At 40.2% G+C, this 14,535-nt stretch overlaps 1 protein-coding gene across 2 annotated transcripts in view; it reads left to right on the forward strand.

Annotated features, from left to right (window-relative positions):
- Positions 1 to 342: 342 nt before the first annotated feature.
- fibcd1b (fibrinogen C domain containing 1b) overlaps positions 343 to 14,535 on the forward strand; it is a 164,039-nt gene continuing 149,846 nt past the window's right edge. For both annotated transcript variants that reach the window (XM_072674073.1, XM_072674082.1), the window contains exon 1: positions 343 to 1,151. In XM_072674073.1, the coding sequence (XP_072530174.1) occupies positions 1,080 to 1,151 (72 nt within the window). In that variant the 5' untranslated portion in view covers positions 343 to 1,079. The remainder of the gene's footprint in view (positions 1,152 to 14,535) is intronic.

Raw genomic sequence — 14,535 nt, forward strand, 5'->3', positions numbered from 1 at the left:
GAGAGAGAGAGAGAGAGAGAGAGAGAGAGAGAGAGCGCGTTCGTGTCTGTCCTTTTTCTTCCCTCGTTCACTCGTCTCTCGCCCCCCATGGAGATACTCTGTATGACAGGATCTCCAGACGAGGTACGTGCACGAACCAAGTAAGATTCTTAGTGTACGAGCGCTCACCAAATTTACACACGTACGCGGGAGCGCGCTTGAGTACTGACATCTCCAGATTGCTGAAGGAAGCTCGAAACCCATCCCCATCCACCCCTCCCTCCCTCCCCTCTCTCTCTCTCTCCCTCTCTCTCTCTCTCTCTCTCTCTCTCTCTCTCTCTCTCTCTCTCTCAACTAGGACAGCATCCCAGTCCCCGTCTCTCCCGGACAGGTGCAACAACCACAGCAGGAATACACATCATCCCCCCCCGCCATTCACTCCATTGCAAGAAAAAAAAAAGACAACAAGGCTTTGTGTTTTTATCAGTCACACATTTCGGGTTTCGAGCTCCAACTTTTTTTGATTTCCTTATTTCTTTTCCGAGACGCCATAAACGCAAGGCGCCATGCCTCGGGATTATCCTCGCGCATCCGCCGAGGCCATTTCATGCCGTTTTCCGCCGCGCCAGCTCCTCTAATCCCTCATACTCTGAAGACGTAGAGAGAAGGAAGAGCAGGAAAGAGGAGAAGGAGAAGGAAGAAAAGAAGGAGGAGGGGTTGTGGTGAGGGATCATCTCAGAGGACACGGGCGGTCCCAGCTGAGGGAGCCCCCCAAAACGGCAAACGGCAAACTCTGAGTCCTCGAGGCAGTCAAGACTGGGGCTGTTTTTCTTCGCTTTCCCGTCCTCTCTTTCGTCTTTCTCGTGTGCGTAAGCTCCCACCATGCCTTTTCCACTAGAACCCCCCGCCTCCTCTTTTAGGGCGCCGGTGGCGCGTACGGTCCCGGAGTAGACCCTTCTTCCTCTCCAGTAGTCGACGGCTTATCCCTCTTATTTTCTGTGGAATAGCTCGCTGTAGAAACGACTGAAAGACGGTGTTTCTCCTCTTTCTCTCGTCTGTGAACCAACAGGCGGCTCTGGATTGACACTTTTTTCCGGAGGATGGTCAATGATCGATGGGGAATCATGAACAGCTCTTCGGAACTCGAAAATGGACCGCGCGGTAAAAACCAGGTAACGCATAGCTGATTCCTGTGGGCTCTACCCCACTGAATAGGCGACTAAACTTTGAAAGGATGAGCCCTTTGGATAGAGCATTGGGCGATCTCTTGACGCACCACTTGGTTAAGTGGATGCATGCGCGTTTGTGCGCGTACTGTGCGACTCCAGTCTCCTGGATTACGCTTGCTTTAAAAAAACAAAGGATGCCAAAGTTAACTTTGGATCGATTCATTGGGGGAGTGTGTATAGTGGGTTTTGAGGTGGCTCTCTTGATATGGCGTTTTGAGAGAGTCTGTGTGTGTGTGTGTGTGTGTGTGTGTGCTCGTGTGCAGTGCACTTCTCAACTCCAGTGGATAGCGCATTAGAGTCATGTTCTTGTCATTCCGTATGAGCAAAGCCGCAGATCAGGTTGGGTCTCGTTGGTGCCGGTCCAGGGCTTTTGAAACGCGACTTGTTGGCTGTTTATTGGGGGCCATATGCTGTGAGGTGGTTTAAGGCTGCTCGTTTGGAGCTTAGTCTGCCTCTGTGGTTTCTGAGACGAGATTAGATTTGGGGAGGGGGGGGGGGGGGGGTGTAGAGCTTAAAAATCCCCAGTCAAGGATTTGATTTATAAACTGAGAAATATGTCGACGTTTATTGGACTTGTAATTGTTACCACGTTGAGATAACAGTGTGTGACTGCATTGCCTATGCGAAGTACTGCTATACTATATGTCTATGCTCCACTAAATGACTATGTTATACAATATGAATGGGAATGGGTGGCATAGTTCAGTTCATGTAGCCATTCATTGTTTATTTTAACGTATTGGACCAGTAAAGGGTTTAATGGTTTAGTAGTGAGATGAGCAGTCAAGCAGTATTGCTGTGGTTGAGGCGCGCATAAGACGTGCATATATATATATATATGTGTGTGTGTGTGTGTGATTTAAGGGGTGATTAAGGAAGGGAACACACACACAGCCACCCCCTATCCTCCCCTTCTGTACTGGTTGTTGGATGCCTTACTTAGTCATCCCCAAAATGCATAACTAACATGCACCTTAAACACTTTTTAAAGCCCTCCAGCCCTGAGTACACACCCACATCATTATACAACTATATGCACACACATGTACACACTAGATGAAGCAGCCAATGTCCAGTGTCCCTTCTCCCTTTGCCAATTGTTTTACTCACTTTTTTTCTTCCTTCATTGGTTATTTTGGACCCACCCCCCACCATACCCCCTCTCAGAGTGGAATATGTGCGTGTGGCTATTGTGTGCGTTCCGTAATGGTTTGTTGGCTGTTGGGATAAGAGCGCTAAGCTCTCAAGCCTACAATACTGCCTCTGCAGCACTCTGTGCTCATTCTGGAGGAGATAAGGTGCTGTATTCATGAGGCGGGTGAAAGAGAGAGAGAGAGAGAGAGAGAGAGAGAGAGAGAGCTGTCTCTGGATCAGTTTAAACTGTAATGCTTGCACTGTGCAAGATCAGAATGGACGGAATGCAATATCTGGTCAGTAATGAGGTGCCCAGATCAATATGGAGCAGGAGGTTTTCACCTAATTCACCTAATCATAAGTGCAGGAGAGCACACACACACAATCACTGTGGTTCAGTCATTGTTCGGCACTCTACCCGTTTATTAAAAAAACAGGTTTACTCCAGAGGAAATTCCAAAATCTATGGTACAGAATCTCTGGACAAGACAGTCACACGCACATGCACACATACACACTCACACAAACACACATTCCCCCTGAGGCACAGGGGTGTTCTTGGTTCATTGGCTCTATGATTTCCTAAAGGAATGCATTCCTGCTGTGATCTCCAGACAGATTTTTTTTACAAGACTCCTACCACCTGCTTGTACACACACACACACACACACACACACACACACACACACTTACATACACACAGCATCACTGTTCATGATTTAAATAATATCTGAATCAAACAACTACAGCATGCAGCTCAGAATAACAGACAGCTCCCACAATAAAACAAGCTAATTCAGCACCACGGACAGTGCCTGCATGCTCTGAATGTAACAGTAGGCTCATTGTAAACAAAAGTCTTATGCTAAATAGGAATTAAAAATATATATATTTTAATATTATGGAATTATGATTGAAAATCTATAGCGCTGTATGAAAGACACCCCCCAAATGCCACACAGATTGCATGCTTTCTTGATTTTTTAACTAAAAATAAGGGAATGGCCCTTAACAGAAAATAAACATTTCTTTGCACAACACATTGTAAAAAAAAGACATAATATAAACAATTGTTGTGGTATTTAGCTGATGTTCTTTTTCAGAGCAACTTATATTTTAATTATTTAACACAGGTATTTGAATGTAGCATGAGAAGTCCTGCCCAAGGACTCGTACTGGTGTAGGATGGTGTGCTTACACAAGTAGGGAATCGAGTCCTAGTCTACCTAGTCTACCAAGGATGTTGTTACCCACTACACTAAACTAACCACAACTGACACAAGCTTTGAACATGCCACATTCCATGTTTAACTATTTTCCAATATGTTAATTTAAGTAATTAGACAATATTTGGGCATTACAATGTGAATTACAACCTACTGTGTTCTATCCTAATCCAGAAGTAAGATCTTTCCCAGCATCAAACAAGCTCTTCCTCACAGTTTACTGTTTGAGCTAAAGGTTTGTAATAGTAGTGTGGATGCATTCAAATGTGCTGATAAAACTACAAACAGTGTTACACAGACAGATCTGAATTACTATAACAGTAGTAATAGTAGAACAAAGCAGAGACCTTTAACAAAAAAAAAGTTATTTTTAGCCATGCTGAGGTGAGTTTTACGCACTAATCTATACACTTTGATCCTCAGGAGTGTGCCTACCATGCATTAGGCAGTCTCTGTGTGGTTATTGTGTGTATTATTCAATCAAAATTGTATGTGCTATTAAACTTACCTCTAAAATCTTGCCCTGGTAATGCTGTATAATGTGGTATTAACTCAACACCATGCAGAGCTTTGAGGCTTTTGATACCTCCCAACCTAATTATTAAAGCCATTGCCCAAAATTACAGCCTCCATTTTCAATGTCTATTATCTTTCAGTGTTCCCAAAGCTAGGATCAGAGTTGGGGGAAATGTTCTTTGTGCTTAAAGTGCACATATGATGCAGCAGAGTGATTAAAATAACATACTACAACTATAGCGGTTTCAAGAGTTCAGCATTTGCATAAATGGGCCATAGAAAAATGCCAGTGTGCAAAAGTGCTCTGTAATAATTCTGAAAGATGAACATGGTGGAGTTCAATATATAATCATAACCTGGTTGTTGTACATTGTAATATCCTGCCTTACACTCATAACAAACTTAAATTCCTTTAAAGTTCTCATCTACATTACAGACTGCACACCTACTGGCTGGAAATACTCACCATGTACATGCCACTCACCCCATGAGGAGTAGGGTTTAATGATAAATAAGTCATATTATAGTCATATTTAATTATTCTATATTTATATTTACATTTTGTACAAGATAAAGTACAGGTTTTAGGAAGAATTAGTGTAGAACATATGCATTATGTAAAGGTTCTTTAAACTTTTAATTTCTTTTGAACTCATGGTTCTTAAGAGAATCAAAAGTTGTTCTTCCATGACATCCCTCAAAAACCCTTTGTGGCACTTTTTTTGTGTAGAATTACATGCTCATAATATGTTTGAGCTATATAATAAAACAGTGTATATGAAAGATGAAAATAGCTTTGCATTTAAACCATGGTTGTGTGACATAAAACTAAATGATCACTCCACCAGTTACCATATGTTGTCTGCCACCTGTCTGGCACCCAGCTTACTTCACAGATCTTTTGGTAGGATCTGAGTGCCAAAGTAAAATGTAAACTCGTATTACTTGTTGTCTGAAAAAAATCAGTGGGTCTTCTTAGTGTTTCCTTCCCATGCTTGTAGGGGTTTTCCTCAGCTTGCTCGTTACTGGTCTAGACCTGCATTTCTGCAAAAGTGGTCCGTTGGGGCAACTGAATGGAATTAATCTAAGTGATGAATATGAATTTGTGGTGGTTCAATGGGACGCAATCAGGTCAGCCTCATGTTGTTGCATGACGTGAGGGTTCCTGCCTCTGGTAAGGACAGGGTCATAAATAGAAAAGCTGAGAAAGCTGTACAATATTAAAAATGAATTCAAAATAAAATGAATATTTGAGAAAAGTTGAGATACTGTATCAAAGCAGACAAGGCACATATATGTAGGGCTTTTTTTGGGGCAATTTTAAGAGCATGAAAAAAGTCAGAGCAGATTGTCAAAATCAGACTTGCTATTTGATCCGTCTTTATTATTTGATCCGTCTGGTTTTTTTTTTACCCAATTTTTCTCCCCAATTTTAGACAGCCAATTACCCACCTCACTCGTTAGTACTCTCCCTCTATCAAATGTGATGTTCCCAACACTGGCAGGGCGAGGCCTGACACGTGACTTTTTTTGACATTTGCGCAACCACCCACTGCCTCTTTTCGAAATACCACCGAAGCAGCAACACCGGGCATCCAGTGCTCTCAGAAAAAAGCGCTGGGTAACTAGCTCTGATACATCGGCTAGCAGATGTTTGTGCTGGCCAGCATCAAACTACAGTGATGCGGGGAAAGAGCCCCCAGTGAGAGTAAGGCCCATTGTGCTCTCCTGGGCTCTGGCTGCTGATGGCAACTTTGTTGTTAAAGAAAGATTAAAAGGCATCAGAACACAAGATGTCAGGTTAATTTTATTTGGGCATAGCAAGACAGTTACCCCATACACAGTCTTGACTCTATACCTTTTATTTTATTATTCTATTTAGAATATATGATGGTAAATATACACTCCTAATATACTTAGACCTACAGATAAACACTATTTCTCCTGGAATACTAAAGGTAGTAGAACCATGTTGTACCTTTTGAGGGTAAAGTTATATTATATGTATTAAAGACACAACATTGCTAAAGCAAAAAGTGCATGTATAGAAAACTTTCTTGACAGTATGAGCCACATTTATTGGGTTAAATATTTTTCATTTCACCTTTTTAATTCATCGTGTAAGTAAAGTAAAATACATACCAGCTGTTGATATCACGGTCAAAGTCTTTGAGACGGCTCTCAAATTTCCAAATTCCCAAATTCAAAATTCAAATGTATTTATATAGCTCTTTTCACAACAAATGTTGTCACAAAGCAGTTTTACAGAGCTTGGATCCAAGCCTCTTCTGAGCAAGCCAGTGGTGACCGTGTCAAGAAAAAACTTCCTCAGATCAAGAGCAAGAAAGCTTGAGAGGAACCAAGATTCAAAAGTGGAACCCATCCTCTTCTTATCAACTGACTCTTTCTGCACTCCCAGCCATTGCTTGATTAGTTCCCAAAACCTCCTTGAGAAAGAAGAAATTGCTCTCTGTTTTTTTTATATATCATGTAGTGTCTCCGTACATACTTTAAGAGATGCATTACTTTGAAGTTTATTGATTCACGTTTTTATCAGACAATGTAAAAGGCAGAAGTTCAGAGGTTGTTTTGTGATGGCGACAAATATTAAGTGAGTCCATTTAGAAATCGTTCTTGTTTTTTTCTGTGCGTCTTTCTCCTTCTTCACTCACACTCCTTCTCTGATCCATCTGTCTCAACCACCTCACCCTTCTTTCTCCATGTGGTCAGACTCTGACAGTTCTGTCGATAGTGGCCCAGGGAGGTTGTGGTTGCTTTCTTTCTTTTCATTTTCTCATTCCTGTCTTTCACCTCACTCATTTCACCTCCTGTACACCTTTCACTCACATCATATACTCTCTCCCTCTCTACTCTGCTCTACTATGAACAATATACACTATATGGACAACTGTCTCTACTGTCCAGGTAAGGCTTTCTACTAGATTTTGAAGAACTGCTTTGAGGATTTTATTGCATTTAGCAACAAGAGCATTTATTGGCAGAACCTCTCTATAGGGACTAGATAGGCTGTGTGTGTGTGTGTGTGTGTGTGTGTGTGTGTGTGTGTGTGTGTGTGTGTGTGTGCGTGCATTTGCACATTTGTCTCAGCAACGGCTGCAGCTAAAAGTAACTAAATGCATGCATTAGAAGGTGTGTCTACAAACATTTGGACATATAGCATACCTACCTACCTATCTGTCTAGCAATCTGTCTGTCTCCAACTGTTCTGTAGAGCCCTGCTTTTTCACTGTCTTTGTAGCATTAAGTCATAATACACACACATACATGCACACACACACACACACACACACACACACACACACACACACACATATCCAGAGGGGGGGTAAAATGAAGGCTTGAGATTTTCTTTGCTGATCGTTTCCTGAGAGTCGTGCCCGTGCACACTGATAGACTGATCTGCTCTAGGCGTAAGCACACACACACACACACACACACACACATAGTCACACTAAGCAAACATATGTTCTGTGTACTGTGTGTTTGTTCCTCATATGATTTTTACAAGCACATACTCTCATATGCACGCACACACTAATACTGACACAACGGGGAATGAAGTAGTGCAGATGACCCTTACAGGCACATGTTTGTCTTAAACTAACATTCTGTCAGCAATTTTCGTTACAGAACCTGTGATGCGAATAGACCCACTTTTCACACTGTCCACCACCTTACTATGTAGCTTTATCTGGCTCTTCTTTCGGTAAAGGCCATAGCTTATCTGCTGGTGTTCAGAGTCTAGACTAGAATGTTGTAAATGATCAATGAAAAGCTAGAGGACATACAGGGCTACAGTTTAAGCTGTATACCAGCAAGTTGAAGCAGGAAGGTAGGGGTTTCTAACAAAGTGTCCAACAAATGTACAAAACACAGAAGTTAAACTGATCCAATTGACTGATAATTACACTTAGTGGACCTTTAAGGTCAACATGAATAAACAACAATACGAATATGTGGAATTAGGGATTTAACCCAGACAGTCCAGTTTTGAGCCTTGTTTTCCAGTGTTTGTATTTTTTGTTTTTTGTAATTACATCCCATTTATTTAATTATTTAAAACTAATTGTATCATATTTGACAGATTTTTTTGAGGCCTCTGCAACATCAGTGTGCTAATGAAATAACACATTATCATGAATGTGGTTTCATTTTATTTATTAGCCAGTACAAATTTTTTGACACTATAAAAAGAATAACAAATATAAAGAATAAATAATGAAGAATCAATTACATTAATATGTAAACAATTTCAGATATGTGGTGAATAATCCTTGCACTGTATGTACCAGGCAAATAAATGCAGATTTTTAAGTTTGTAAAATTTTAAAGGCCTCTCGTGATATAAAGGCTTAAACAATTACGTTTTAAGTTTTAACAATTAAGTGTTATATGTTTTAGTTTGTTTGAAAAACCTGCTTTGAGAAAGAAATCTGGATGTATCAAATATGAAACAAAATACAAGCCATATCTGCAAAGTGTTTTTACATTAGGTAATTCTTTGGAATTCTTTGGAATTCGAATTTTCTGGCAATTATATGTTTATCTATATTCTAGCCCTGTCATTGCATCTCTATCTCTCTCTCTCTCTCTCTCTCTCTCTTTACTGCACCCATCTGTGCAGATTGTGATTTGATCTCAAGTGATCATCTCAGAGATCACCCCGCCCCCTCATACTGTTAGGGGTTTTCAGTCCAGGAGTAGTTGTTTTCTGCAGGTGCATCTGAAACTGTGTGTACTGTACCTTACTGTGTACTGCCACGTTAGTACAGCATTAATAATGCCATTGCTAATTACAGCAATTTCTACAGTAATTGCTATTACTATTTACTAATTACAAACAATAAAAAGTGTGAAATGAAGACACACTGAGCGTGTATGTATGATCCAAGATGCTGGGCTGGCATTGTTCTAGGCTTAGCACAAGATTTATGCAGCATCATATCACTTGCAGTTACCACCAGATACAAAAATGGTGTTAGTATATGTTACTGGAGGAGATGTTTTATTATGATTCAAAAAAAAAATTATGAAATATTACTTTGCAGTGTGTGCAGTCTTTTTTAGGACAGAAATGTCCATCTTATTTTCAGAATCTGTCAGTAAAGAATGTAAAGATAAGAAAGATTATTTGCATTGCAAACAGACTCCCAAATGGCAGTCATTCCTCCACCGGGAGGTCACAGCCTTCCATGACCAAGAGCCCAGGAAAGCATAAATGGCTTTGGTCTCTCTGGGTGATGGCCTTTGTTCTCCCGATGCTAGCCAATGGAATTGGACAGTTCGATTTATCCTCTGTCCAATTGTGCTGTGCAGTGACATTGATAGTGACAGTCCAAAAAGATGGAATGGCAACTTCCCTGAAAAAAAAAACATCCCAAAAACTAATACAAATACACCCAAAAAATCCACTGAAAACTTCAAAGAGTACATGCCACTGTACTTATTCCGCTGAGTACATACCACCAACAGCTAATGTTCTGAAGAACGTTCTGGGTGAAATGCCAGAATGCTGTACTTGACATTTTGTTAAAAAGCTTAATTTTTTTCCCCCGTCTGCTTGTTATTGGCCGCTGTAAATTGTCAACACAAATGTTTCTCTCTCCTTGCGATTAGCCAAAGTAATGGAGCAGCTTTGCTCTTGATTCAAGCGTCCTCGCCAAGCCTTTCACTGATGACAATGTCAGAGCATGGCCTTTTTGATTAACGGAGCAAGCCATTAATCATTGAAGCCACATACATGCACACACGACGAGGATAAATTTGAATAGGGATGGCAGCGGAGAGCTCCCCCTGAGCAGCAATGATAGGGGAACTAATTAATACAGCACAATAACTGAATCATTTATGAACAATGACAAAGTTTAATCTCCCAGAGAAAGAGAGAGAGACAGAGAGAGAGAGCAGAAGAAATGCTGCAATGTGGCCCCAGTGAAAAGTGAAAGAAATTCATTTGTGGCTATTAGCTGTCTCTTAGCTTGACTGTTTTGATGCAGGTGATAAAAATAGATTAATAGATAATTTGATTGTTCTTATGGCTAACATTATTATGTTATTGTTCAAAAGTTTGGAATCACTAATCACATGCGTCATCTTCAGTGCTGGGTGGTGGTCAGACATGTGACGTTCACTGTGATATCATGCAAAATACTTTTTTGTGAACTTTTTTGTTGATTATTTACACAAAATAAAATGTGTCCTTGCGCACAATAATGTAACGAGAGATGACAGAACAAACATATTATTGACACATTAACCTGTTGTTGTGTAGCCTGCACACTGTGTTCTCTCCTTCTGAAAAATGGTATGCAAATGAGTTGAGTGGTGACCAATTACATTGCTGATATGAGGCCCGACTGTCATGCCCATAGTCTCAATGACACAATAGAAAGATTCAGTGCAAACAAGCAGGAAATATACATTTGCCCTCCGCTATGTTTGTTACAAAGACACATTATGCCTGATATATCCCTCTGCACCACAGTTTCCTGTCCAACTAATCAGGCTTGATTAAAGTACACATTCCAGACTTTCACTGAAGGCTATTTGCATACATTTCAGTTTCACCATGTTGAAATGACAACACTTTTTATGCGGTTCCCCTCATTTAAGGGCACCACAATGTCTGGGACATTTGGCTTCACAGGTGTTTATATGGTGTTATGATTACCCAAATGTGTTGTTTTGCTTCAATAGTGCAGGAATAAGATCCCTAGGCTGGCTCCTAAGCTTTCAAACACCTTAGGAGTCTGTAGTTGCCACTGTTTAGCATGAAGACAAGAGCTTTGCCAATCAAAAAAGTCAAAGAAGCTACTATGAGTCTGAAAAACAAGAATAAATCATTAATCATTAAATCATTATTCGCAAATGGACTGGTAGGCCAAGGAAGACCTCCACTGCTGATGGCAGAAGAATCCTCACTATTGAGGCTTGGCAAAGCATCATCAGAGAAGATACTCTGCACCTGGTGATGTCTATGAATACAGACATCAAGAAATGTCTACAGACAGTTTTTGTCCTATTATGGATATTATGGAGTGTACTGTAACTGCTGAAAAACAAAAATGTTTTTAATTTGAATAATTTTGGCATTTGAGTGCTTCCTATTTGAAAATGACTCCATTCTAATCTAATATTAGCCATTTGAGACATTAGGTGATTTTGATCACATCTTATCGCATGTGTTAACGCACTATTGTTTAAACGTTCATTTACTTGAGGAACACCTACACTAAATAAGTGTCCCATATTAGACAATACAGCCTATAGGTGTATAACAGTGTATCACAGAGACTACAGAATATAGGTTTTAACCCCTTAAGCAGCTTATGGACCATTGGTAGGAAAAAAGTGTTATTACAAACTTTAATTACTAAAGAATAGCACCACCAGTTTATACAGAAGCCCTGTAGTTACTGAGTAATACACCTTAGTGTGTAATAAGCCATTCTTTGTTAAGGGGGTACAGCTTAAAAGGGGTTCTAAAAGTTTTTCTTACAATGGATTTGCATGTTGATGATAATATGACTTATATACAACAACAACAACAACAACAACAATAATAATAATGATAATAATAATAATAATATGTTGGAATAAACAATAATTATCTGGAGAAGAAGCAGCAGTAGTATTATTTGCAGTGCATACAAGGTAAATGAACAGCAAATGAATAAATGGTAAAACAAAATAGCACCAAAATGAAATTAAGTAAAGTAAAACAAAAAGAGAGTCAGATACTGCTACGGATACTACAGATACTGTAGCTAGTGTAAAGTGTATGTAGTGGTGGGTGAGTTGATTTAGAACCTAGCAGTTATAGCATCATTAAGGCGGGCTGATGTGATCAAGAGTGTCAAGGTTAATCACCGGACTAATTACAGTCAGGGGTGGGAGAAATGGGGGGAGGGGGGTGGGTGGGTAGGAATTGGCAGAGAGAGAATGAAGTGTGTGGTGTTTGCATCTGTTGGTTGATGCACTTGACCTGTTGTGCACATGCACACACACACACATACACACACCTACACACTACAGCCACGTACACACAAAATGCACACACAAAAACACAGACACATAGCCTAGCAGTGAGAGGACAGAGGGAAGTCTTGTGGGAAATAAATTTCCCAGCAATTGTTTCAGAGTAATCAAAAGAGGGACAAACAGATGGAGAGAGAGAGAGAGAGAGAGAGAGAGAGAGAGAGAGAGAGAGAAGGTAAAGAAAAAAGAGCAGGGATGTGAAAAGAATGTGTGAGAGAGAGCATGAACACAAGAAAGAGAGAGGTGTGGGGAGAATGAGAGAGAGAGAGAGAGAGAGAGAGAGAGAGAGAGAGAAAGTCATTGCTGATCCTCATGGCTCACAGTAACAGTTACCCAAAGCATGAATTATTTACGTCGCATCTAAAGTCAATCTAACTGACACAGTGCAATTCCTCGGGCCACAGGAGGCAGGCAGGCAGCGAGAGGGAGGATAAGGAGTGAACAGATGAATAAATGAGCAGTTTAAGATGTTATTCCACATTCAAACACTAAATTATTCAAATATCAAATCAATCAGGAGGAGCCGAGAGAAGAGGATGGCGAGGATTGGCTGGGATGAGCGGATGGCGAGAAGAGTCAAAAAGAGGAAAAAGTCAGGCCAAAAAAACAAAAAAAAAAACACGTCTTTCTGTTCTTCAGTTCTTCCGTTCCTCGTTTGAAAAAGAGATCACGGGCACTGACAAAAAACACACTGACCACTTTATTAGAAACACTTACCGGTAGCTCCTCCTCCACATCTTTTGAATGCAATGGTTGTCGGATCCAGAACTGGAAACTAGATTCAAGCATCTTGGGTATTTTTGCATGGTGGACCACTCTGAACTTGGTAGTGACAGTGACCTTTGTATAAACCCCTGAAACGCCAGTGTGCTCCGTACACTTACTTTGTACATGTATGTAATGGCTTCATAACAGGTTGTAATACTGAATTATACAAATGTTTGTGTTTAGTGTTGTGATGTTATGAATTCCACTCATCAAAGTTTTGGTCATTCAGGAAGTTTGTCTATTTTACTAGGCACACTAGATCTAAGCATTCGAGACAGGGACTCTACAAGACCTCCAAAGGTCTGTGGGACCTGGCACAGAGATGTTAGCAGCAGATCCTTTAAGTCCTGTAAGTTGTGAGGTGGGGCCTCTATGGATCACATCAGTGAGCCTTTGGTGCCCATGACCGGCTCACTTGTTGCTGGATCTCTGGTTTCTGGTTCGCTGGTTGTCCTTTCGTGGAGCATATTTGGTTGGTACTGACCACTGCATACCACAAAACACCCACACAACCTGTCTAATTTGGAGATGCTCTGACCAAGTCATCTAACCATCACAAATCGACCCTTGTCAGAGTGGCTCAAATTTTTATGCTTGCCATAAAATCATCACCATTTAACAACTCATCATTATCACTGCTGCCTAATAGATCTGCTCCTTGTCTTAAAAATTACACTGCCACATGTATTACTTCTTAAAAGTCATAACATTAGAGTCAAGGTACAATACTGCAAAAGATTAGAACACTTTTAGAGGGGATCAAACCTTACTTTAACCTCATTTCCTTTGGTTTGCTCTTGATTGTTGGAGTGAGCAAGATTACTATGGCAAGATCCAAATAGATCACTGAAGCCTTTGGAAAGAAGGTTGTAGATGTCGAGTATGGGATTTAAAAAGATCTCAGAACTGTTAGAAATGAGATGTTCCACTGTCTGCTAAATAATTTACAACTGCTGCCAGCATGTCCAGGTTACCCTATCAAATTCAGCCCAAAAGCAAGATGCGGTAAGAAGTCTCCAACACTCCATAAATGTATGCACAAGACTTACAGGTAGCTCTTACCACAGCTGATGTCAAAGTACAGCATCTACCATCAGAAAGAGATTTGAAAAAAAAAAGTTTACTAAGACCAGGATGTCTGGAACAGTGTGCTGTGGACAGATTAATCTTGTCTTGCTCTGATGTTATTTTCACTGTGGTACATTTTCATTAGTAACTCAAAATCAAAATGCTTTTAATGCAGGGTGGGTTTCATAAGACAAACTGGTCTCATAGGGAGTGAGTGAAAATATGAAGTAAGTGTTAGGAGAAAGGAGAAAAGGATAAAGGAGAAAGGAGTGACTGTATATGTAACTAATCCATAGGAACTTGTGTTTAATTGTGTTGTTTATCATGGTCTTCTTTCCAAGAACAAGGCTCCTGTACATTTGACAGATTTTGAAACACTTCAAAATCTGTCAAATTGTAAGACATAATGGTAGCTTTGCCATTTTAAATTTACTGTTGATTTTTTTTTCAGATTATTTTTTCTTCATGTGGACAATCAAGTCTATTGACAGGTGATGTAGGAAAGAGCGCAGTGTGGTTGAAATTGAAGAACTAACAAATTATTTATTTAACAAGGA

This window comes from Salminus brasiliensis, chromosome 1, assembly GCF_030463535.1.
Source record: "Salminus brasiliensis chromosome 1, fSalBra1.hap2, whole genome shotgun sequence".
NCBI lineage: Eukaryota > Metazoa > Chordata > Actinopteri > Characiformes > Bryconidae > Salminus > Salminus brasiliensis.